Source organism: Anastrepha ludens, chromosome 6 (genome assembly GCF_028408465.1).
Source record: "Anastrepha ludens isolate Willacy chromosome 6, idAnaLude1.1, whole genome shotgun sequence".
NCBI lineage: Eukaryota > Metazoa > Arthropoda > Insecta > Diptera > Tephritidae > Anastrepha > Anastrepha ludens.
This window is the reverse complement of record NC_071502.1, coordinates 37,580,448-37,607,763: the sequence shown is the minus strand read 5'-3', so window position 1 is coordinate 37,607,763 and position 27,316 is coordinate 37,580,448. Positions and strand designations below refer to the sequence as shown.

Here is a 27,316-nt window from a genome sequence, read left to right as displayed (position 1 = left end):
TTACGACAGCAACAAAAAAACACAATGGATACAAAAACTGAGTTATGTATATGCAAAACTGCAATAATGATGAGCTGTCACAATTTTATAAAAGCGCATATGTTTTCTGTCAAGCGGGTGCCTTCAGCAAAAAACTAATATTACTATTTTATTAGCGGTCATGAGGGCTGCCGTATTTGTGTTAGTGGTGTTGTCTATCGGCACTACTTTTTGTGATGTTTACTTTGCTATTTCAGCCCGATATGGAGTTTAATGCCGACCACGCGAATACCTCGCTTCACTTATTCATATCGCTGTTAGCTGTGCGCGCGCATCTTACACATTTATGTACCTCTATTTTTGCAGAAACGAATTCATATTCATAACTAACGGTTGAGTTGATACTACACGGCTGTGATTTGTTGTTACATACAGTTGCATGTGTGCGGAAAGTGTGAATTGAATTTGAAATTGAAAGTTTGACATATGAAAAAAACCAGTTTTGACAAATTCTTACAGAAGTTAACACAAAAAAAAATAATTATAATAGTAATAGTTATTCAATACATAAATACATATGAAAAATTAAAATTTATGAGTGTATGGGTACCATGCAGATCAGAGTTGGCGTAAAAAGTAGTGAAAATATAAAATTTTGTATTACAAAATAAAAGCAACAAACTAAAACGTAAATAAATAAAAAATAAAAAGAATATTTTGTATTTGCGCATTTTTCACGCGCACTTAATATCAACGCTCATACACGCACACATTTACAGGTCAAGTTATTGCTGCAATTAAGTAATCAAACATACAAACGCACCTGAAGAGCGCACGCATAAAAAATGTTTGAAAACATGTTGGACCGGTGTCGCACTGCAATTAACAGGTACGTTTATAACTGTTCCGCTACCGTTTGCATTCTGGGTACGTATAGGGTGGCCAGATAAGAATGTTACACGATGTAGAGTATACAGGAGAAGGAGCCTTCCGAATACCGCTGCTTTTGTTTTGGGAATTGAGTGACGTCAGTACAGGAAATAAATATAAACTTTTGTGTGCAAATGTATCCGTGCACAATTAATTTTTACCCACACTTTCGCTTACTCTTCCCCTTTTTCTTTTATTTTATTTTCTGCACTGACTGCACGGCCCTTGGGAGGGAGCGCAATCTTGTGATCCATCCTACTTGAGAATTATAGGAAAATAAATTTAAATAAACCAAGAATGGTGTAAGATGGCAAATTGATTCTGACTACTACAAGCAATAGTTCCAATTTTGGATGACTCAGTTCATTAGGTGCATCATTATTCCCGCTATAGCGGCCTGTCTACAGTTGGCTTGCTGGCGTAGAGTAAATAGCTTCAGAGAAAATATTCCCGAGGGTTGAAGTCGTACGATCGCGGAGTCCGATTGATGAACACTCGGCGCGAGATGACCCAGTCGTCAAATTTATCGCTCACAACTTCAAGCGTCGGATATATCGATGTTGTCGAACTCTGATCATAAAGAGTCCATTATTCTTCTAAATAGCGCGATAACCGCATAAGCGATTTTGGCCGAGTTTGTTCGTTTAGCATCGCTTTATGCTGAATACCATAAATGGGAACGCAGTCTTCTTCTTTATTTCAAAAGAAATAATATCCCCTGAAGCTGCTATGCCACAAACCGCGCTAAAGAGTTAAATTTTGTGGATGCAGTGTTGCTTGGCCGAACATTTGTGGGTTGTGTTGGCTTCAATAATGGAAGTTTTGCTTGTTGACATAGCAACTGAACCTGAAATCGGTATCGTTCAAGAAGATGGTTGTTCGGGTCTGCGTATTTACAATCGATACGTGATATCGATAATATTTTATATTTATCTCCACACGTTCGACAATCGTGAACCGACCGCATTTGGATGTCATTGAACCTAAAATAGCACTTGGAAAACTATTAGTGCTGTCTGGTCACCCGTTAATTGCAAAAATCTTTGTTTTTGATAAAAAATGTATTTCGCAAAAATCTCATATCGTTCTTAAACAGTAAATATGTATGAATTGTATGTTTATGAAGGTGTTTTGTATTTATCCCATATCTATTATACATACATACATACACACATACATACATGCATTGATCAAAGGAATGCTGGCTAATTGTATGCACGTTTTAATTGGTTTGCTTTTTGAACTTTACATTATTCGAAGTTACTCCCAGAAAGCACGTATGCAAATATACACAGGAAAAAATTCTTATTTATATTGAAAAAAAAACTTAAATTTGAAAAAAAAACGCGAACGCAGCGGTAACTAGTGTTGCATTTAAAACATTCCTATATTTTTCTTTTTCTTTATAGCAGGCTTATCTTTTCAATTTCATCGACCTTTCACTAAAAACTGGACATTTTAGAGAAGCATCTTCGGCGTCTCTACTATTACTTTTTGAAACGCAGATGGTTAAGAGTCTAATTAAAAATAAAAAATTGTTTAAAAACAAGCTCCAATATCTTCAGAAACAAGAGAATGTAATCAGAATTTGTTTTTTGTTGTTTACGTTCCAAACTTTAGGTTATACGCTAAGTAAGCATTAAGAAATGACTATCTCTTCTTTTGCGCTGTGCGAACAACGCATGGCGATATTTAGTAAAGACATTTGTCATTCAGAGTCGGCTTAAAACAGTAGGTCGCTCCTTTTGTGGAATAACATCAAGATGCACATCACAAATAGGAGGAAGAGCTTGGCCAAACACCTAACAGAAGTGTACGCGCCAGTTATTTATTTATCTTTACTTTTACTTAGAGAGGCATAGTAAATTGGAAACTTTGAAGCAGTTTTTCTCAAATTTGGTTGTTTTTATTTTGAGTTATGACGTTCTTCCAGCAAACGAGCGCTATAAAACAACACAAAAAAATATTTTTAGGAATCGATATATCCGAGAAGTTTAAATCGAGTGAACTATTAAACACCCATGGCTGAAAAATCGTCGTAATATTTAATTGTTAATGTAATAATAACAAATACATACAGGGATGGACAAAAATGTCTAAATACACCCACTATTTTTGTAGGGTTGAAAGTCCAAAAAATTGATTGTAAAATGTGTTGATACAGTTTTATTTGAAACGTTTTTCTAATTACAAACTAAAAAAAACATTCTTTCACATAAAATAACAAATATATGAGAGGAGAACATTAAAAAAGCGTTGAAAAAATCATACATACAATACAAAAATAACTTACTTTAGTGTAAGATTCTTGCTTTGCAGTATTTCGTTGGTCCACCATTAGCACTAGCAACTGCTTGAAACCGACGTGGCGTAGAGGCAACTAATTTTTTTTTACTATCCCAGGCTGCTTCCATGCGCTCTTTGAGTAAAGCATCACTAAAAGCCTGGTTTTTTTCTAATTTTGAGTTTCAAACATTTTCAATAATATTGAAATCTGGGCTTTGCGGTGGTGTCTTTAAGAGACTTGGTGCATAGTGTGTGGTGTGTTTTGGATCGCCATCTTGTAGAAAGATCCAACCTGCACCAAACTCGCAATTATCCACCGAAGATTTCAAATTACCATCAAACGGTAGTTTCCATCAAAGAGGTTTTTATTATAACGATCCACGTTAACCTCAAAATGCTATTTTTCCAACTCCAGATGGAACAGATCTCTAAACCATTTCGCTGCGGCGACCATTTCTTGACAAGTACTTTCGATTAAGTACAACTTTTTTTCTTCCAAACTTTAGTGCTTCCATCGCTGTCAAGTATATTAAACTTTGACTCATCTGTAAACAGAACTTTTTGCCAAAAAATTCATCCAATTCTTCTATGTGCTTTGGCGAACTACGAGCGCAGTTTATGATTTTTTTCAGAAATTGCGTGGTGTTATACTGTGAAAACCGTTATAGTTCAGAGTTCTTCGAATTGCTCCTGGATGGACTACTTTTCTTATTTGTTTGCCATATGTTCGGCTAATTTTCAAGCTATAAATTTTGGGTTTTTGTCCACTTTTTTGAGAACCAGGTGAATGTCTCTTCTTCGGACGGCCACTGCGTGGCTTATTTTTTTTTTTTAACTTTTTTACACTAGTCTTTATTGTTGGTCGACTCAAGTTTAAAATTTGTGAAATTTCACCATATCACTTTTTCTTTTCTATTTATAACCAAATTTCTTACGTCAACTGATATTTATTTTGCCGCAGTCATTTTTGATTCATCATGGTGTATGCAACACATTTACCTTATGTTCAAAAAGTACCGCGAATGATTAAATAAAACGAAAGAGAGTTAAATTACAGGCAAATTTATTTTATCTCTTTCAAAATATGATCTGTCTGAAGCAATACACATCAGCTAACGTTTAATCCAGTCCTCCATGCCCCCTGGTAGGCCGATGAAGGGATGACCTTCAGCTCCTTCGTCGCATTCTCTTTGATCTCCTCTATCAACTGAAATCTACTTCCACGAAGTGGGAACTTCAACTTGGGAAACAAAAAGAAGTCGCACGGGGCCATATCAGGTGAATACGGTGCTTGCATGATGGTAATTACTTGGTGTTTGGTCATATAATCCAGCACAATTTGGGCTCGGTGCAATGGCGCGTTATCATCACGCAAAACCCAAGAATTGTTTTCCTACATTTCCGCCCGTTTGCGACGTACAGCATATCTCAAACGCTTCAAAACGGATAAGTAATATTCTTTATTGACTGTTTGGCCCGATGGAAGGTACTCATGATGCACTACGCCTTGGCAATCGGAGAAAACAGTCAATTATATGTATATGTATACTGAATACATTTTATAAATAAACATTTGAAAATAACATAAGCCATGCAAACCAATTTTTCATTTCCAGGAGTGCGTGATCAGGCTCTTGAGGACCTTTGATCGTACTCCCCGCGAAACATCAATTTATTGAAGAAAATGCTCGATGATAAGATTATCTCGAGAAATAGTTTTGTACACTGACTTCTGTTGTAAGCCAAAAGACGGCTGTTCGACACCTTGTTTGAGAAAAGTAGTTTTTAAAGAAGATGGCGTGGCTGTTTCTTTTGATGCTCGTGAGTCGTCTTCCGTTTTGAGATTGCATGCAAGTAAATACTTTGTGTGCATGCGCATACCTAAGGTGTTAATTGCAATGTATTTAATAGCCATATGTTAATTAGCATCCTCATTAACATAATGCCTGTGGCTTTGTGTTTGAGCCGCCAAGAGGATGTTTTTGTGTGTACTGTTTATTGTCAAGCAAACAGTAAATAACACATGTAAATCAAGTTAAAATTAATTACAGAAAGAAATAGAAATTAAATTAAATAGTAATCTATGTAGGTAGGTAAAACATAGGAATTGAATAATTTCATGTCATAAGAAGTCATAACATTGCTAGAAAACGCTACTGATGTAAAATGTTATTTAGGTGTTTTATGATTAGCACAAAAGAAAACTATTTCGCTTTAAATTATTAAACTTTATTTTATGCTAATTTAAATGTAATTTAATATACAGGAAGAGATTTATAGCGTTTAGCTAAACATACAAAATGTAATTTCTCGTGTTTTTTACGTGCTACCTCGATTGCTTCCCTTACATTTGGTGCTTAAGCCAGTGGTTTCGATTTGTGTGATACTAAGTCATTAATATAATTTAGAAAATAGTAGAAACATGTTTATTTGTTAATTTATGTTTTGTTTACATGCTAAAAGTACTTATTTTATGCTCAAATTTGCTCTGTAAACAAATTTATGTTAGCTGAAATAAATACCTTGGCAATTTTCGCAAAATATCTGAGTTCTGTTTTTAGTTTCGAGGTGTACAAAGCCATTTGCAAATATTTGTTGAGATTTTCTGAAAAAGGATAATTGTGCTTTTCATTAAATGACTGCCGAGAAATATTACCATATAATTAATATGAAGTGAGTAAGCAAGTAAACTTATAAAATATTTTTGTAAATTTTGTTAAATAATTGTTAGAATAAAGAAAAAGTTTCCAATTCAGATTGCACAGTTAGTAGCACTAGAGCAAAAACAACAATGGCATGCAGTTTGTTGTGGCTTTTGAGAACTCCAATGTCAAAAATAGTAAACAAAGTTTGACAGTTCAGAGTATGGTATAATTCACAAAAATGGTACACAGATGGTTCCAAAACGCTCCAAGGCGTAGGAGCAGGAATAGTGGCGCCTAGAGCTCACAAATCCCTAACACTAAGTACAGATACCACAATTTTCCATGCGGAGCTCACATTCAAGACAAAAGTCCTAATAGAGTGTAACAATGCACTCAACAAACTGGCCACTCATAATCAGGTCTCACTGATTTGGGTACCAGGACATGAGGGACACGAATGAAACGAGAAGGCAGACTTTTATGCCAAAAAAGGGGCACAAGGGCTATTTATTGGGCCAACCCCATTTATCGTCTTTAACAAAAATAATAAAAAAACAGAAAACCAAAAAAATGGATCCAAACTAAAATCAGGGAACACTGGAACGGCATAAGTAGCCTTAATCACCCCAAAAAGTTTTTGAACTTTAATACCAACTGTGAGGCATTAGGCCACAGGAGACACAGAATTCTGGGCTCCTTCCTAAGGAGCTGGTTCGATTCCTTGCTTTACCAAATAATTATAATTAAGTAATTAGGGGCGCACAATAGATCAATCTGGTCGCAGTGCATAAATATCTTAGCCTAATCCGTACAACCATTACCATTACCATGGTATAATTCAAACAAAAAAGAGGGGAACGAATTTATATTTTCGTATTTTTATTTTGTAATCTTTGATTTACTTCTTTGATTAATTTGTCGATTCTTCTACCTTAATCCTGAACTTGTTTCTGTGCTGTTCTATTTCTACTAACTGTTCTTAGTTTATTACTCATCTTTTAAGAAACATAGGGATTCGGAATCGGATGGCTCAAAAAAAAAATATTTTTCTCTTGAAGCTATAACTTTTTAGGTAAGACAAGAAAGTTGACAAATATCAGAAATATTTAAATTAATTTTTAACATTTTTTTTTAGGTTTAGTTTATAATATAATTTATTTTTAAATAAGCCAAAAGGTGTTTTGGAAATTTATGAAGATCAATTAAAAGAGAAGATTAAATAATATCGATCTGTACAAATTTTGTACCAAATTTACGCAAAAGTGAATTATCCTTATGGGTACGATGTTAATTTTCAGTTTATTTTTTTTGCTGTTTTTTCTTTGTTCCATTCAGTTATGACTTACCGGGTGTTAACAATGGAAGTTAACAAAGAGAAAATTCGGTACATTTTAGAGTTTTCTTTGATGATGGCGAAAATGCAAGCCTGGCGACTAAAATTGAATTGTGAATGGTGTTTAAAGTCCTAATACTGTAACAACTAATTACGTGCAATTTTGGTTTCGTCGATTCCATTCAGGCATTTTTGGTGTCAAAAGAAATGTTGGTAATGTCAAAAATGTCGATAAAAGCACTAAAATAATCGAGGTGAAGATAAAAGAAGTTTAGAGTGCTAAAGATCGACCATAAAACAGTTTTAAACCATTTGCGTAAAGCTGGATTGAAAAAGGAGCTCGATTTTTGGGTGTCACACCAATTAACACCGAAAAGCCGCATGGATCGAATGAATTTCCCATATCACATACGACAATATTGTGCGAAAATGATCGTGGTCAAAGCTTGATGAAGCAGCTTAAGAGGAGGGCAAACCAGGTCTAACGGCCAGGAGAGTTCTACTGTGTATCAAAGGAATTTATTTATTATGATTATCATTTATTGTTTTGATTTCTAGTGTCAACAATTGGACAGTTTGATGGTAGCGATTGACTGGAAACGGCCAGAATTGGCCAACAGAACCGAAGGTCACACACGTCTGTAGGGACTCCCCAAGAACTCCGGGAGCTTGGTTGGGAAGTTTTAATGCATCCACCATATAGCCCTGTCCTGACACCAAGCGATTCCACATTTTTATCTCATTGCAAAACTTTCTGAGTGGTAGGAAGAGAATATTGTGAAAATCGATTATAAGAGTTTTTCGCCCATATGGACTAAGACTTCTATGAGAGAGGCATTATGCACCTACCTTTACAATGGCAACAAATTTTACAACAAAATGATACATATTTGACCCAAATTGGATGATTCGAATATCCCCAAACTAGTATTAAATATAAAAAACATACAAGTGGGTTTGCGATTTTTTTCGGACATAGAAAGTTTATAAAAAAGTTCATAAAAAAAAACAAATATTTGGGTGAACTTAATGTATTTTTAGTGTATTTTTTTATATTGCAGCATTTTTTTGACAACGGCGTTCTGATTTATTTTTAATTCAGTTTTTTATCTATAACTTTGCTATTGACAAATAAAAATTTAAAGAATTGAGTATTACAAAAGAAGAAAGTTTATAGCAAATAAAAATTTCGAAATTGTTTCCGTGTACCAATTATCTGGATGATAGTTGTCCATCACTTAAACATAGCGGTTGTTAAATCCCTTCCCATGCTATTTTTATGGATTCGAAAAGATTTTACATGAGCTTGGAATTTGCTGTGTACTTTTTCAAGGTCATAACAGGATTAAGTTTGGGGAATTGTACAGCTTATTTAAGAAATTTCATCATATTGCTTATATTATGGAATTTAAGCCATTTGTTTGTGGACGTGTACCAGCATTATTTCTTTTAATATAATAACCTATATTATGAGCACACACCCTATAATTCGATCAATCTATATACAATTAGAGAATCCTTAGCCCATTTTATTGCTTCCTCCATGCTCCATAATACTTAGAATTTAATCTCTCTCTTTATAGTCTGCGCACGCGCCTTCTTCCATCGATACCTTACAGGTTGCACTAGGATTCATCAGACCACAATACAATTTTTTATACTCCAGTCACGATGTGCTTTGACGAATACGTGCAAAAGTCTGACTTTCTTATTTTTTGACAATATAAAACTCTGTTTTGCTGGCCGTTGATTAAATAACCCGATTTCTGCTGCTGTGCTTCCGACCGTTCTGTCTTCGATCTGTCCTATCATAAAATGACTTGATTCTTTTGTTCTTGCTATTGTTTTTACCTAAGCGAAAGCTTGGAAACAGTAACATTTTTCCAAAATATGTATATTATTTTATTCTTTTAATGCTTCTATATAAGCTTCTAACATTTTTCTACTTCCTAAAGTTCTGTTAACTAAAACCGCAAAGTTGTAATGGTGTAGTAAACTCATTTAGCACAGTTCAGTTTACAGTTACACGGGGTGGTTCAGTTTTGCCCTTTCAGATCTATGGTTTCAGATCCTTTTTCAGTTGCGACTTCTATAAAATGCTAATTGATAGAAATTTTATTTATGGATATAAAAACTTAATACACAAAATAGCTCAATAGCGATGATTTCATGACGCTTTTGCAGCAAATTTGAAAAATTCTGATGTTTACTGCCGTGTCTTATGCAAATGTTTCCCCTTATCCGAATAATGAATGTAGAGCAATTTTGGAGATGTCGCAAAAGTTCTGGAAAAAATGAATTTACTATAAGTAAATAATTATAACCTCCGAATATTGTTAGTCCATGTCGAAGTTGAATGTAATTCAATTTGCACACTTTGCATTTGGACTGTTGGTTGAGAAGCTATTTATGAATTTTGTATTGTTTTTACAATACTTCACAAAAAATTTTGTTTATCTGCACATTTAGTTAAAAATAAATTTTTCTTTTTTTTCTTATTTCCAAATTCATAATTAAGCTCAATAAGTCAATTATAATGTTGGTAATGTTTCTTAAATTACTTATTATTCATTAGCACAACTTTTTTAAGTTGGCTTCACTTGGAATTTTCTGTTAGCAGTAACAAAATCGAAAAAATCAAACAATTCAAGTCTCAAAGTAAAACAAAATGAATTTAGGTGAAGAAGCTCTTTATTAATTATAATTATCATAAACCGGCTATTGGTGTTTTAGCGCCGATTTGCATAATTTTGCTGCTATTTATTTTCCGTTCATTGCATTCGCACACAAGCCATGTAAACAACTACATACATATATGTTTATACACACATACACACTTGTATGTATTACTTTTACATATTCATTGCAAGGCTTGCAGAAATGTCTATCGGTATTAGGCTAATGAGTCAAATACATGAATGGGGCAGACGCTCCACTAGTTTGACAATTATAAGAAATCGAGTTTTGCAAAAAAAAACGAAATAAAAAAATGAAAACAATATTTAAAAACTATGGAAAATGAGTAAATGCCTGAAGAGCAAAGTAGAATAAAATAAAATAAAAATAACTCGCTTTGTTTTAGACTAACCAGTTATTCGGTTAGTTTATTTTGTTTTACTAATTTATGTTGCGGTAGCGCTGAGCTAGTAGCTTTGCTGGTACGCGTTTGAGTATATATGTATGTACATGAGTATGTAGTTCCGATTTGTCATGTGATTGTATGCAAATAACAAAATACATCAGCTTTACTTCTCCCATCATGTGACTTTAAAGGCACCATCCAATATTGAGGACTTGAATAAACGCCTGCTGCTTTTCGTAGAATTTAATAGTCAATACAAAACTACCATTGAGAGTATTGTTTGTCGTTAGTTATTCCTTTTTCCTATTTTTCTGGCAGCATACGAAAATATATTTTTTAAGTGCCCATGAATTAATTGAGTTTGTGAAATTTACATAAATAAGCACACAAACTAATCTTTTTATATAATTCCTGAATAAGCTTGTAGTGTCCGCAAGAATTGTAGGAGCTTCAAATGCAGATTTTTTATGTGAATCCGTTCAGGGGCGAAAAAGAACTGTATGGAAGCTCTTACTGGTGAAATTAGAGGTGCCATAACTATAACCACTAGAATTGGCTAATCGAACTAACCTGTGGGTGGGTAGTAATCGATTAGAAGCGACATGCCATAATTCCGTAGTCATAACGTAACCTTACAGACCAATTGAATTTTGGTTTTTCGCCGTTTTCACATAAATAGCTGATTGTTGATTTGCTGCATTGCGTTATAAATGCCCTTATGTAATAATCCCATTTTGCTATCTTTTTTTTTCTGCACTTTTGCGCAAATAAATAATACTAATATACAATATATGTAATTATAAGCTGCTTATGGCTATCACCAATAACAGATGACAATAAATATCGTTATGGTGAAGACCACAGTTAAGGTTATGACGTTTTAGTATGGCACCTCTAATTTAACCTTTAGGTTGCCAATATTTAAGGCACAAATCAAAACAAGAACAGTGAGCGCAACTATTTTATTGCAAGTGTGTTCCTATGTATATGTGTACATAATTTTAAAATTGTTGGTATAATGTTGTATCAAAAAATTTAGGAAAAATCAGTTTTACGGCTTCTCCAAACGCCAGATAGCCGCTGTGTAAAGTTTTCCGTGGCAGAAATGAAATGGGAGTTTTGCTATTGCTTCCCTATTTTAATATAACATTTTATTTCCACAGCAGACTTGAATTTTAAAAGTGCATTTTTTAATGGAAAACTGCAATTATTTATCTATGAGAAATATCTTTGCTCCTGTACCTGTTAACAGTGTACAATGTTAAGTCGTAATGCTGTTAAGCTATACTGTTGTCAAAACCTATAGCTGTTATGCTTTTATGCTGTTATGCAGTTACGCCCCCTACATTAGAGATGATGAAAATTTCAATAAAATTAAATAATTTACTCTCTTTTCCTTTTAAAGATAAATAAGATAAATGTACTTCACATTAAAGCGACGTGAATGTTAGGCACAGCCCCACATTTCTTAAATTGAATTGCTTTTTTATTTAAAAAAATTGAAAGAACTACACGTAGTTTTATTATATTTTTTTATTTTCTTGTGTTTTAAGTAGATGGAAAAAATCGATCGAAAAAAGTATATTGTTACAGATAAATGCTAGTTTGCTGCTTAACCCTTTTGTCTTAACTTAAACTAAGGAAAACTTGATCGAGCTGATTTCCGAAACCGGTAGGTTCTTTATCCTACCAATCGTATTTTGTAACTAACACATAATTATTTGTCAAATGGAAAAGAAAATATGCATTATAATTAGCGTTGTTCCAAAACTCAAATGTATCTGAATATTTTACAAAAATAATATTTTGCACTACCAAAAAAAAACTGTTAAAAAATATTAATTTTCCTATACTTATCTCAAATCACAAATCTGCTTCTATAACATAAAGTCGCCTAACTAAAGTTGTGTCCATCTGTTAAATAAAACAATACAAGTTGTGTTTAAAATTCAAATGTTAACATAAACAAACATATGTATGTGTATGCCTTTTATGTATCAATAAACTTTTGAGTTTGAAAAGCTCACTGTTTGTGCTTTACGTTAAGTCTACAGTCGATATTGTATTTGTTTACACATTAAATTGATTGATCAGGTGTGTTGAACAGTGGGCCGGTTAGTGCAAAAATAAGCAAAACAAATGTGATTGTTGTTCTTCGGTGAAAATGTCAAAACAAACTGTCACAAATGCATAATAGAAAATTTTTTTATAGTTGACTATTTAAGTCTGATTATCGGTGTTAAAATGTTTGAGTATAAATCAGTATACACAAGCGAGACTCATTATAAACTTAAAGCATGTTAAAAGAAAAATGCTTGTATGTTATATCGTAAGGAGAGTAATGAAACAATTAACATGTCAACAATGTGCTACTTAGTTTGCTGGGTTTTTTGACGTGATAACGTCTTATAATTCGATTTAACAGGCTGCACGCACGAAAAAATGTGTCGTTACCTTGCTCATTAGTGTTACCTTGCTCATATGTAGTTACCTTGCTCATTAGTGTTACCTTGCTCTTTAGTGTTACCTTGCTCATATGTAGTTACCTTGCTCATTAGTGTTACCTTGCTCTTTAGTGTTACCTTGCTCATTAGTGTTACCTTGCTCTTTAGTGTTACCTTGCTCTTTAGTGTTACCTTGCTCATTAGTGTTACCTTGCTCATTAGTGTTACCTTGCTCTTTAGTGTTACCTTGCTCTTTAGTGTTACCTTGCTCATTAGTGTTACCTTGCTCTTTAGTGTTACCTTGCTCATTAGTGTTACCTTGCTCATTAGTGTTACCTTGCTCATATGTAGTTACCTTGCTCATTGCATTGCATGAACTGCAAGCGAAAGCGCGGAACGAACGACAAAGCAAACAAAGCAAACGAACGGCAACGTTCGACATCTTGCTCTCTCCTACTTAAGTCAGCGTATATATGTATGTATATGCGCATATGTACATATATAAATTCACGTATTTGTATTTGCATATGCCTTCTTATTGATTATTATTAATTTGATTCACTTGAAGAATTTAAAATAAAACCAAGTTTGTTAATAATACCTGTTGTTTTAATGTTATAATTATTAATTTTTTTATTATATATGAAGGAAAAAATGTATTTTAATATTTACCATATACCTTATAAGATATGTTGTCTATACTAATATTATAAAGAGGAAAACTTTGTTTGTTTGTAATGAATAGGCTCAAAACTACTGGACCGATCTTAAAAATTCTTTCACCATTCGAAAGCTACATCATCCACGAGTAACATGGATTATATTTTATTTTGGAAATAGGGCTCGAGATATAGGTCAAAACGTGGACCCGGGTAACCTTCGGATGTGTATGTACAATATGGGTATCAAATGGAAGCTGTTGGCGAATGCTTTAGTCCAGAGTATTTTTCATGCCGCTCCGTGACTAGGGTCTCGAGATAGAGACCAAAACGTGGACCCTAGAATGTGTTTGTACAATATGGATATCAAATTGAAGCTGTTGGTCAATGCTTTAGTACAGAGTATTTTTCATGCCGCTCCGTGACTGGGGTCTCGAGATATAGAACAAAACGTGGACCCGGGTAACCTTTGGTTGTGTATGTACAATATGGGTATCAAATGAAAGCTGTTGATAAGTGCTTTAATACGGGGTAATTTTCATACCTATTGATGACTAGGGTCTGGAAATATATGCCAAAACGTGGACCCGCCGTGTCTTTGCACCGAATTAAACCAAACTTACACACATTGTTAAGAAGGTATTGAAGATGGTTTCCGTATAGTTTGGATACCTATTGGTAGATAGGGTCTCGAGATATAGGTCAAAACGTGGACCCGGGTAACCTTCGGATGTGTATGTACAATATGGGTATCAAATGGAAGCTGTTGGTGAATGCTTTAGTTCAGAGTATTTCCATCCGCTCCGTGACTAGGGTCTCGAGATAGAGACCAAAACGTGGACCCTAGAATGTGTTTGTACAATATGGATATCAAATGAAAGCTGTTGATAAGTGCTTTAATACGGGGTAATTTTCATACCTATTGATGACTAGGGTCTCGAAATATATGCCAAAACGTGGACCCGCCGTGTCTTTGAACCGAATTAAACCAAACTTACACACATTGTTAAGTAGGTATTGAAGATGATTTCCGTATAGTTTGAATACCTATTGGTAGATAGGGTCTCGAGATATAGGTCAAAACGTGGACCCGGGTAACCTTCGGACGTGTATGTACAATATGGGTATCAAATGAAAGCTGTTGGTGAATGCTTTATGTTATGTTATGTTATGTTATGTTATGTTATGTGTTGTGTTGTGTTGTGTTGTGTTGTGTTGTGTTGTGTTGTGTTGTGTTGTGTTGTGTTGTGTTGTGTTGTGTTGTGTTGTGTTGTGTTGTGTTGTGTTGTGTTGTGTTGTGTTGTGTTGTGTTGTGTTGTGTTGTGTTGTGTTGTGTTGTGTTGTGTTGTGTTGTGTTGTGTTGTGTTGTGTTGTGTTGTGTTGTGTTGTGTTGTGTTGTGTTGTGTTGTGTTGTGTTGTGTTGTGTTGTGTTGTGTTGTGTTGTGTTGTGTTGTGTTGTGTTGTGTTGTGTTGTGTTGTGGTGTGTTATGTTATGTTATGTTAATGTTAACTCATTCTCTATATCCATACAAAATATCTATCAAACAAATAAAATTAAAATTTTCTTTTGAAAAATGCAACCATTCAATCAGTATTTTCTTATGACGTTATCACGTTAAACTATCGTCAGTAAACCGACTTTACAGACAACCTCTTTTTTTGTTATCAGGTAAGGCTACTGTGGATAGAAGACATAAAATTATTTCTATTAAATTTAGAATGGATGTGAAAAACTCAGTTGTAATAAATGGTATAACATATTATGGTATAAATGAATTTATTCAATGGGGAAACATATACATGTATACATATTAGTGAAATCAGTTAAATTCAAAGGAGTAAGTGAACTTGAATACTTGGCGATACCACCGACGTCCTAACGTCGCGATACTGCTGACGAATTCTACAACATTTTTTTCCCACAAGTTCAGATACACGACGCTTGTTCAAGAGCTAGTACCTCAAAAATATATTCCAATGAAAGCTTCAAGTAATAACTAAAAGATAGTTTACCCAAGCAGCTTCGAATTAAATTTTTGAATAGCTGAATTTTCCAATTTGCAATCCGAATTAAGAAAGTATACGCTTATTAACATTTTTCAATATCTAATATATTTCATTCATGGTTCATTTATATTTATCTACGAGTATAACAGCAGCAATTTAAAGCTTACAGCGGCAGCACGAAATGATAAGAAGGTTCGCTCCATAATTTCTTAACAGCCCATGTTATTGGGACAGACTAAATACTGTTAAGTACAGAGAATGTAGGAGATCGGGAATGTTAGCAGACAGCATTTTCTGATGTTAAGCTACTAATCGCAACAGAAACGTAACAGAAGCTATTCTCACAGTTTTAAGTTGTTGAGTGAGTAAATCTGACTTGCCGATTTCCTACCTAATGCTGCGCTCTGTATGATAAACATTTGCAATTTTATCTTTTTATGAAGGCACATATGCGTGTACTCGTATTTATAATAAATTTACATATAACACAAGACACCAATACCCGCTTTTATATATTCTTGTAAACTTGTTCACGTGCATCTTCGAGTGTAATACTAGATTTTGTGTAGGGCTGATCACTAGGGGCAGTGCTTTTTATGATAGTGGTTTGTGCTGCAATTGACGCAGCTTGCTGCTGTTGAAGTAATGATGAGCGCTGATAAACCACTTGTTCAATACTTTTGTAGTCAATAGAAAACAAATACCCGAACGAAGTGCAACAGATCACTACATTGGTACTGCAGTTGAATTCACCAGCTAATATCCAGTGCAATCGATACGTGCGGTAGTTGACTGTATTTAGAGAAATTATTATATATTTAGAAGGAGGTTCTTTAAATAATCTAAATTGTTTAAACACCATAAAAGTTCTTTAATTGCTTATTTTTAAAATTCTGCTGTATAATTTGTTTTGATAAAAGTGTTTAATCGCAACTAAGCAAACATTAAAACATATTCGCCGAGATAATATAATACCACACAAACGATAATTGTCACAGAGGCAAATGAGTTTAAGAGCACCAACTACTATCACACGCGACTAATATAACCGAAAACCTACTGAAAATAGAGGAAATTTGGTTTGTTTGTGTTTAATTTAATAAAAATATTTGGATAACCTACCACATGGCACCTAGTGTGTACATATGTATGTATGAAAGACTTTAATGCCGAAGTATAGCAACTCATTTCGGAACCGATTTCGACTGAGTGGTGCTCTAACTGTGGAGTCACAAACACATCCACCGACGCCGGTGTGCTACCATTCAGTGAGGTTTTCGCGCCAAACCTATTTGAAATTATAATTTCTTTGCAAATTGTAGTGAATGTAGTATTTAATGGGCTTCGATTAAATCAGACGCAAAACGGCCGTCTACACGCGTTCAAGTGTAAGTTGTGGTTTGCTGAAAGCGAAAGTAAAATAAATTACAGACGAGTACATTGGCGAATTTAACGAACAGTGGGAAAAATGTAAGTAGAAAATTACATTAATGGTGTGTGCGTTTGATGGAGGAAAAAAGTAGTTGACAACATTGATTAATGCAATTCTGTGCTTTCGGCTTGATTTAATATTGTAGCATAAATTCATTTATGTCTACGGATAGGTTCACTATTCTCATGAAGGACATTTAAAACGTCCACATTCAGTTCACTTTAAAAACGTGAAAATATGGAGTAAAACTTTAACAACCCAATTAAATAAAATACATATTTGTGCACTACAAATTAAAAGTTAAAAGTAATTAAAAATAAAGTGTATTACATTTGACCGCGAACATCGTGAGCAACGAAATTATTCACTTGTTGTGCATAGACTGATATTTCTCATAGAAAAATATGTATTATAAATTTGAAACATGTGCTTTTCATTGGAAATATGCAGAAGTTTGTGAAATACCATTAAACGGTGAAATTTTCTTCAGTTTTCGTTGACGTTTTAAGGTTTCGTTGCACAGAAAAATAAGGAAGATATGAAATAACAAGAAGTTTAAAAGCACTTTAAAGAGAAAATAATTTGAATTTAAATTAAATTTTAAAAATAAAATTTTAGTTCAGAGAATACACGCCGCAGCTTAAATGATACAGTCAAAAGTACCGCTATTCCCGGCGCAAGTTTCAACAAACGAAATTATATTTTTAATATGCGGGAGTTTTTATAGTTGAGTGTTTGACATAAAGCAATACTGAAATTTTATCTACGCTTTTTTTTCTGTAACCATGGGTTAGAACTTCGATAGAAAAGCATGAGTTGGTTTTAGAGGTTTTCAAAAAAGGAATGTCACACGGTAAAATAGCTGAAATAATCCATTTACGTTTGTCAACTGTTCAGCACATTATTGAACGCTTTAATAATTAAAATCGTGTGGTAAAGGACGACAGACTCCAAATAAAACCTTCACAGAGAAAGAGTTTTAGTGATTAGTGCGCCAAGTGAAGATAAATCCAGCAACAAGCGTTTCAAAGTTAATTAAAATGACCAAAAAGGTTTTAGGTAAGACTTGCCATCCGGAAACTGTTTGAAAAATACTTAGGAAAACAAATTTAAATGACAGAATAGCCCGTAATAAATCGTTCGTAAGTGCAAAGAATAGAAGTAAGAGATTTCAGTTTGCCCGTTCCCACCTAAATATAATCCCAGCATTTTGGAGGCCCGCACTTTGTGCAGACAAGGTAAGAATAAACTGGACGAGATATCAGACCTTTTGTATGGCACGGGGCTAATACGGAGCTCAAACCCCAAATTTTGTGAGCTACTATAGAACACGGCGGTGGTAACGTTATGGTTTGTGCATGCATATTATCAAATGGAGTTGGAAGTTTGCTCTTTATCGAAGAAACAATGAACAAATATGTGTTTTTAAACTTCTGCAAAAAAATATAGCTCCATGCACTAGAAAATTACAAATTGAAGACGACTTTCGCCTTTATCAAAACAACGATTCTAAGTACAAGTCAAAAATAGTACAAACCTGGTTAATATATGAAGGCCTCCACTTTCTTTAAACTCCTGCACAATCACCGGATTTTAACGATTTAAAAAGGCGATACTTGAAGAGTGGAACCAAATTAGTCCAGAATACAAAAAAAGACTGGTTCATACCATGTCACGTAGTCTTCAAGCTGTAATTGATAATATAGGACACCCAACAAAGTACCAAAGCCTTAAAATCTCCAAAATTAGAAATAAATAGCTTAACTGTACCATGGAAGCTGCGACGTGAATTCTCTGTATGTTTTTGCACTATACGAAATGAGTGGCCACTTGTTTGTATTTTGTGTTGAGAAATGAAATAAGACAAAATATAGAACACTTTATAAAAAAATCGTATCTGTATCAAATAAGGTGTAAATGAATGTATGTATATACAATAATATAGCAGCAGTGCGTGCTAGTCGATTCTAACATAATCTAAACGTTATAAACCAAGCTTAGACATATGGTAAACAAACTGCTTCGACACATTAGTGATTTTGTTTTGCTTCATATACTTTTGGTTTTATGAAAATGCCTGATTTTGTGCCGAATAATCGTCATTTGCGGAAAGTGGTGATTTTCTTCTTTCATTCGAAAAAAAAACGGCGGCTGAAGCGTCGTCGCCTCCGCCGAATATTCACGCTGCGAAAGTTATGCTATGTATTTGGTGGGACCAAGTTGGTTTTATTTATTATAAACTGTTAAAACCAAGCGAAACTAAGTGAGGGATCGGTTTCGACGTCAATTGATGCGATTGAGCCGAGTACAGCCTGAGAAGCGGCCGCAATACGCGGAGAGGCATGAAAAAGTGATTATACAGCATGACAACGTTCGGCCTCACGTTACCAAGCCTATTAAAACCTAACTGGAAACACTGAAATCCTACCCCATCCGCCATATTCTCCACATATTGCGCCGTCCGATTATCACCTGTTCCGATCTATGGCACATGGTTTAGCTGACCAGCAGTTCCATTCATATGGAGACATACAAAAATGGAAAAGAGGAACAGTTTTACAGCGACAGTATACGAGATCTACCAGAAAGATGGGAAAAAGTAGTAGCCAGCGATGGGCAATGATTCACTTGTAACCATTTTTTCAGAAATAAGAATTAAAATACCTGGTTTAGTTTTTTGCGATACCCTACTTAAAAAAATTGAAAGTAATATCGATATTTGCGTGTTGCTATAGCAGACATTAAGATGACTTTATTTATTATTTTAAAATAATTCTATAGAACTATAGAACAATGAGAAGGATGAGCTTCTTTTTCCGAACATAATTCCTCAAATGGTGCTGAAATTTAGAAATATCTTCTCTTATTTCGCACTTTGGCTTGATTCCGGCAACTGCAGAGAACCCAACTTCCCACCAGTATGACGTAGTACAGTTATATGTAAGCTATAGTACCGAGAGTAGAATATTTTTGTTACTCTTTGGCTTGAAATTGAAAAATCCTTTCTTATTCGACTATTGAAACTGCAAATGGAAAGCAATTGATTATAAGGAAACTATAATCCAGTCGCATTGATTAATATTTAGTTGCGAATAAATTTCCATTAGAAGAATCCATTTCTTTTCTAGGAAATTTTCATTCTTTTAGTATAAAAAATTATTTTTATCCAATTCGTTGTTAGTACTCGTAGCTGTGATAATTATCAATCAGTAATAACAACTTGTTATTGTTGTAGGGACTATCTATACAGCCATTTTTTTTATACTCTAGACATCGCGCATCTGCAAACTTTGGCATTTGCCCTTAGATACATTACTTCGTCGGAAGGCCAGTTGTGGTCATAATATTGCGACGCCTTTAGCACAGCACCATGATAGGGAACTCCCTGCTAAACTTTTATCTTTCGAACAGTATAAGATATGGAGAGAGCTATGCTTTTGCCAAATTTAAATTTAATTTGTTCAGTGAAGAAAGGCCTTATCATGAATTATGATTAAACGGGAGTAAATATGCAAACATATACGCGTATTTACTTTGAAAATTATTTAAAGATAAGTGCGAACATTTTTGTGATAAAATAAATTTTATTAAACACCTTTCAGATAGTTTAGGATATTATGCACGTTATCTTTATTTGAAGTACGAGTATGTACGTATTATATATAGAGTCATACAATATGTGGCAGCGAGACAATATTTGGCTAACCCAATGGTACTCGTGACAAGTGCAGCCCATTGTCTGTGGCTAATTAGAAACCAGACGAGAACTTTGTTGTTGCTTTCAATATGAAATGACCTCCGGTGGCGAATGATTAACTTTAAATATACTCCAGCTGTTATCTAATTTAAGGGAAATTTGTTGAAAAATATACATATATAATATAACTAAAAAATAAAATTTAATTGTGTTTAAAAAATATAAAAAAAATTATATAGAGTCACTTTTCCTATTACAATATTAAAATATTACATTTTATTAGTTTTGTAGCATTTCCTTCATGGCATTCTTTGAATCAAAAATAGATATGAAAAATGAATTCTTCGTACCAAAAATAATCAGTTTGTATTATAAATAACTAACATTTATAACTCTTTGGTCAATATTTTTGTTGTTGTTGGCAGGTTTTTTCAATATTAATCTTCATTTTAATTTCGTACTGATTAAGAATGGCTTCTTTTAGATTTGGGGGGGCTGGGAATTGACTTCAGAGATATGCACTAGTGAACTTTTTTCTTAGAATTATAAGTAGAGTCCCAATTTGCTAGGAACGATGTTGAAAACAATGACTTGCGCTAATATATGTATGCTTTTGTGTGTCTATATTTGGTGCTTACATTCTTATATTAGGTGTTCGACCGAGCTTTTATTCCAATTTGTGCTGCGCGTCTTCATGAGGGACTACCAGTTTTTTTGAGCCATCAGCACACGTAGATGGCTTTTGTGAAGCGCATTATTTTGGGTGAAATGAGGCTTTCGGAGACTTGATTAAATTCACAGACTATAATTATTCCAGCATTCCCCGTATATGTATGGAAAATGTTTTTTGCTGCTACAAAAACAACACCAGCAGAGGTCACAAACATATAAAGCGCTGTTGATGCTGCTCGAAAATTTAAATATTTTTAGCTAGTGCCATCTACCAGCTCACGGCCAATAATACGAAATATGTAACGTCAGACCCTTTCGTAAAATTCAAAAATGCAATTAAACTTTTTGATGGTAGCGATTCATATAATTGATTATATGTTAAATAATGGGGTGGTGTTTTTTTACGAGTTGAATATCTGTCAACACTAATCCATTATGTTACTCGTGTTAGCATATTTCGAAAAACAAAACTTTCTGTAAGCATCGGTAATGGCTATTTTTGTATTTGTAAGTTCAAGGTAAAATTTTCCGAGAAACTATCTCATTAAGCTCTCACTAAGTAAATTTGTTTAAAAAGTTATTCTTTGGACGCAAATTTCCCATAGGGGAAGTTTCGGGTGGGATTGCAAATTATGACTTCTTCCTTGGTATTGTTTTGTCACTCAGTCACATCTTCTTCTCTTCTTAATTGGCGCTATAACTGCTTACGCGATTTTGGCCGAGTTTAACAAAGCGCACCAGTCGTTTCTTTCTCGTGCTAACCGGCGCCAATTGGACACACCAAGTGAAGCCAAGTCCTTCTCCACCTGATCTTTTCAACGCAGAGGAGGCTTTCCTCTTCCTCTGCTACCACCAGCTGGTACCGCATCGAATACTTTCAAAGCCGGAGCGTTTGTATCCATTCGGACGACATGACCCAGCCAACGTAGCCACTGGATCTTTATTCGCTGCGCTATGTCTATGTCGTCGTAAAGCTCATACAGCTCATCGTTCCATCGTCTGCGATATTCGCCGTTGCCAACGTGCAAAGGTCCAAAAATTTTACGCAGAATCTTTCTCTCGAACACTCCAAGTGTCGCTTCATCGGATATCAGTCAGTCAGTCACATCGCTAAAAGAAAATTTGCGCAAGCATGCGCAACATTGAAATTCAGTTGTTCAAACATATTCTTACCTTTTTTTGCCCGGAATTATTAGCCCAAACTTTCTCTGAGTGTACATTTAAAAATTGTTCCTAGTTTTAATACAACATAGATTTTTCTTTCATAGCTGTGTCCTGTTCAACATTTAACAGCTGATAGTTGTTTTTATCATAGTACGTAATTCATAAGAATTAAAAAACAAGAAAAAAGAGAAACAAACTGAGAGCGTCGAGAACTTCGCACTACGTACAATAACAATGAAGCAAATGAAGGTTTTTAATCTACATACTAACGAAGGCGTCTGAATCGCAGCAGTAATTCTGCATTCTCTTCTTATCGCTTAAATTTATTTCATTATACTAACATACATACTTGTACCCATACATGTATGTATGTAAGTGATTAAATCGTATGCTCATATATCAAAAGCAAAATCAGAAAGAGCGCATAGAAACATTTTAATCAACTAAGTATTCTACATACATAAATATGTATATGACCAAAGTTTGCGCGTCTGCTTGCACGAGCATATTGATTAGCTCCTTTTGTCTTCGACATTTTGTTATTGTTTTAGTTGCTGTCAAAACACCTTTCCACCCACCACCCTCTCGTGAATGACTTCCTTACGCTGTTGTTGTTATTTTTGGTAAGAGGGTACACACGCCGTATATTGCCCGCAAATGCTTGAGTCCGCGGAGAGCAAAAGCACAAGGCGACGGACATATTCGTGCATACATACATATATACATACAATTGCATGCTTGGACTAGAAGTATCTTTGTACGTATGTATGCACTCACTTGATACGTAAACAGGGGGCCGGTTGATATTTTTTAAACAGACGCACACAAGCGCTCACACACAGTAATACATACATACATACATATTTATACACATACATATGTATGTATATGATATATATGTATATTAGTTGGGGACGCACTGTTTTTTGTTTTTTGTTTTTTTTATTCTTGTGTTTTGCGCTTTTTTTGTAAAGTAAATCAAAAATGTTTCTTAATATTATCAACCGCAACAGTATCGGTTTGGTCCGAATTCGATTCAGTACACTTTGTTTAGCGCGTTTGCTTTGTACGGTTTCCGAAACGGTGAGTTTGGTGTGAATTTTCTATCGGTTTGGTTACTGGGTGAAGGTTGTTGTTTGGCTGGGAGTTTTGGCGGTATCGCACAGCAGAAATTCGGCGGTGCATGTCGCAATTGCGGTTTGTAACAGAATTCTAGAATGTAAAATTGACGTGGTTCTCTTTTTTATAGTGTGTGGTTGATACACATTTCAAGATGAAAATTTTGACACACGTTGAAATAATTTTTTAATAATTTAAAAGTTCAACATTTTGGAATTCTACGATTGCCGTTGCTGTCAATTTATTTCCATCTATCACTCAGCGTATTTTCCATAATAAATTTGTAGTAAAAACGAATGCATTTCTACGCATGTGAACTTATACATACATACATATATGCATGTGTATCTAAAGTTGTGTACTGAAGAGTAGGTATACTTGCACTTACATGCATACATCTACATTCACTGAGCACGTGGGGGAGCGATTGAGTAACTAAATAACTGAGTGAGTAGGGCAAACTAGCGGCATGGAAAGTGATAAAAGCCATACTGCTCAGCAACTCCTGTATGCGTGCACTGTTTTGAAAACTTTCTACATATTAAATAGTATTAAATGAATAACAGCAAGTGTTTGCTTTTGGTAGTTTTACAATACTTTATGTCTCTCGTAACATGATTTAATAAAAATTACGAAGTTTTACCAATTTTTACTTACTTTACTTACTTAACGAGGATACACTTATGCATGGAACAATAGGTGAAATTGATGAGAAAGCAGACGAAATCGCAAGCAAGCATACTTTCGTGCTACTTTCACTAATCGGGTAGAAGTTAGCTAAACCGCATGCGTTCTGCAAATTCGGGATAAAATAGTCCAGCCTCAGGGGAGTGGGTATCTGTTTACACTGCCATTAGTATTTGCAACGCAGCCAAACTTATGCAGTCGTAGTGGAATATGAGAAAATCAAAAGCGCTGCTTGTTGCCCCTGGCTACTTACAGACTTTACTTTTATTGGGGGAAGATTCTAACTAGCTGATTTGATGAAGAAGGACCGTAAATTGTCAGGCATCTATAAAGTGATTGCCCTGTACTAGGTAGCAGAAGGCAAACATTTTTGCGTATGGGGTATTTGCGTGAACTGAGCATAGTGGTAGAGTTCAAGGTAAACGTTTCCGATATGGTTAGCTCACACTAGTTGTTAGTCTTCTTGCAAACACCGGATATTTTCATTAGAGTCTCAACCTGACAGCTTGAGAACTTGTTGGAGTTTCTTAGAAGTGTTGTGAAGATGTTTGAGATGATATTTGAGCGTATGACAATAACGCGCTGATTTCTGTTTTGAATTATACGCAAATATACGACAACAGTACTGAGCTCTACCAGATTAACTGCCCCACTTTGTTGCATAACTTAACTTACATTACATATTAGCACAAAACTGCTTTGGTTCAGTGATTACATTGATTTGCGTTCGCCAGACGGGAAGTTGATGCAGTTGAGCTCCATGGTTTAACTGCCTTTAGCTTTTCTCTGCTTTAAGTGTTTCCTCTTTAGTTAAGCTCTGCCACTACAGAAATCAAGCGGCACGTAGTAATTAAGAAGGAGAATACACAGTTTTTTTTCGATGTCATATTGTCGGCATACCTGTAGTTAATTACTGTTAAGCAATGGCTAAACTCTACAAATTTGCCTGAGAGCCAGATTTGAGTAGGGCGATATATTTGTGACCCAAACTAATGCGTACTGTTTATCATTGAAGAAAACTTAGAATAAAATTGAGCAACTTTTGTCGGTAAAGCCAGTTGGAAGACTACATCATTTATATAATAAGTTAAATAGCACTTTTGACACTCTTTTTGATAATGGGCAAACAACTAACCAAATATTTGCATAAAAATTTAAAAATATTGTATATTTCTAGCTCTCTTATCTCTACTGAGAGCAGAATGTCAAACAAATATTTCAACATTTGCAAAATAACTATGCACACATACAATAGCACCAGAGTTTGGTTGGTTTTGTGCTTTTTTCTTGTTCTGCTTATTGGGTTTCCTTCTTTAATAAAACACGTTTTGTGGTTTAAAGTGAAATTTCTCTTGAAAACTGACCTTATTCAACAAACATGTAAGACTCTCAGTAGTTTTCCGTTCTCAGATTTCTAATCTTTATAAGCGAGACTATGGATTAACTTTAAGTTACTACTCCTAGGGTGGTCAACAACAAGTCGAAGTACTGCACATTTATTGGGACACATCCAGAACTGAATTGAATTGATATTAAAAAAGAAGAGACAACATTTTGTTTTAATCGATCAACTTCAAACAATTTTGGTTAGTGCTGTGATAGGTATTCTGTATTTTTACTTTTTCGGGGACCACCCTAATGTATTTATTTATATAAAAAGTTGTCATACCTATACACACATGCTAAATAAAAAGAAAAAAATTTTCATCTCAGCACTACGTTTGCTTCGTTGGTCTGTTGCTGGATATTTTTTAAATTCGTTTTTACTTTCGTAATGAAAGGCAGAGAGATTACAAAGTATTTTTGTACATATGCTGGGTATATTTGTGGACGCGTTCTTGAATTTAATTTTGAAATATTGCAAAAGATTTTATTTCTAAAAAGAAATACTGTACAACGGTTTTCTCAAATGTTTTTAAATGTTTTTTATCACTTTTTCTTTCCTTTTATTTTGAGTTTAAATATACATCAAATACATGTACATATATAAGTTTGTAGATATAGGCGCATGAAAAAATGAAATATGAATAAAAATAAAAAATATGAAAATACGAATACATACATATATAGAATATACTTTTACATACTGGCTTGTGGAAAAAGAAATCAATTATTTTTGCGCAAATGGCTTAAAGCTGTTTTATGGTTGATCTTTAATTCCTGGGCGATGCTACGATTATTAACATGTCGGTCAACTTCGATTATTTTTGTGATTTTATTGACAATTTCGATATTTTATTTAACATCAAAAATGCCTGAATGCAATCGACGAAACCAAAATTGCACGTAATTTGCTATGAAAGTATCGGCACCATAAACAGCTTTCACAGTTTCAGTGGCCTGACTTGCATTTTCGAGTTTATCAATGAAAACCTGTAAAATGTACCGGATTTTTTCTTGGTTGACTTCCATTGTTAACACTCTGTAACTCACAACTGAATGGAACAAACAAAAAACAACAAAATTATTTTTTTAGTGTGAAATGTCACCTTGACAACGAGCATAAACTTTAAATTGTTTGACAGCCATCTACCGAGAAAATAATGTGTTTATTTTCCTCTGAACTATTGAAAATTTTGTGCAAAATTGGAATGAAAGTGATTTTTTTTATTGTTTTGGGGGAATAAAAGGTAAATCATGTTTAAATTTTTTGCAGCCCGGCAGACCTGTACTTGGCGCCTTCTCACATTAGGTCACCTCAAGATAGTTATCAAGAAGCTGTCCTATGCTCCGACTAGGAACGATTATACGTGCAGAGTGGGGTTTTTCTTTTATAGTAGCTTATTAGTTCTTCTCAAAAATATTCTTCTTAAAAATATTATCTTTCGAAGGCTGATAGTTCCACCATTTGTGGAACAACACTAAGAGGCGCATCACAAATTGAACGAGGAGCTCAGACAAATAACCAACGCATAGAAAAATTAGTAAACGCTGAAAAGCGATCTTCAAAAAATTTAAAAATGAAAATTCTTTAAATAATTGCAAAAATCTTTGGTTAAATTTTTGTCAACAGGACTTAAGCTTACCCTATTGGTTAGGTTAGCCAGGTTGCTTGCCTAAGACAAGATACTATGTGGCCTTAAGGTCCATATGATACCTGCATTTGATTTTCATCCACTAAGTGAGTTGTTTAAATCACTTAGATCAAACTAGTAACTAATCCCTCTAGTGAGATATTTT

At 34.4% G+C, this 27,316-nt stretch overlaps 1 protein-coding gene across 4 annotated transcripts in view; it reads left to right on the top strand.

Annotated features, from left to right (window-relative positions):
* Nucleotides 1-764: 764 nt before the first annotated feature.
* LOC128868904 (aquaporin AQPAn.G-like) overlaps nucleotides 765-27,316 on the top strand; it is a 71,459-nt gene continuing 44,907 nt past the window's right edge. Inside the window, exon 1 of one of the 4 annotated variants that reach the window (XM_054111484.1) lies at nucleotides 765-868. In XM_054111484.1, coding sequence (XP_053967459.1) covers nucleotides 825-868 — 44 coding nt within the window. In that variant the 5' untranslated portion in view covers nucleotides 765-824. The other 3 variants (XM_054111488.1, XM_054111487.1, XM_054111486.1) reach the window with 3 other exon arrangements.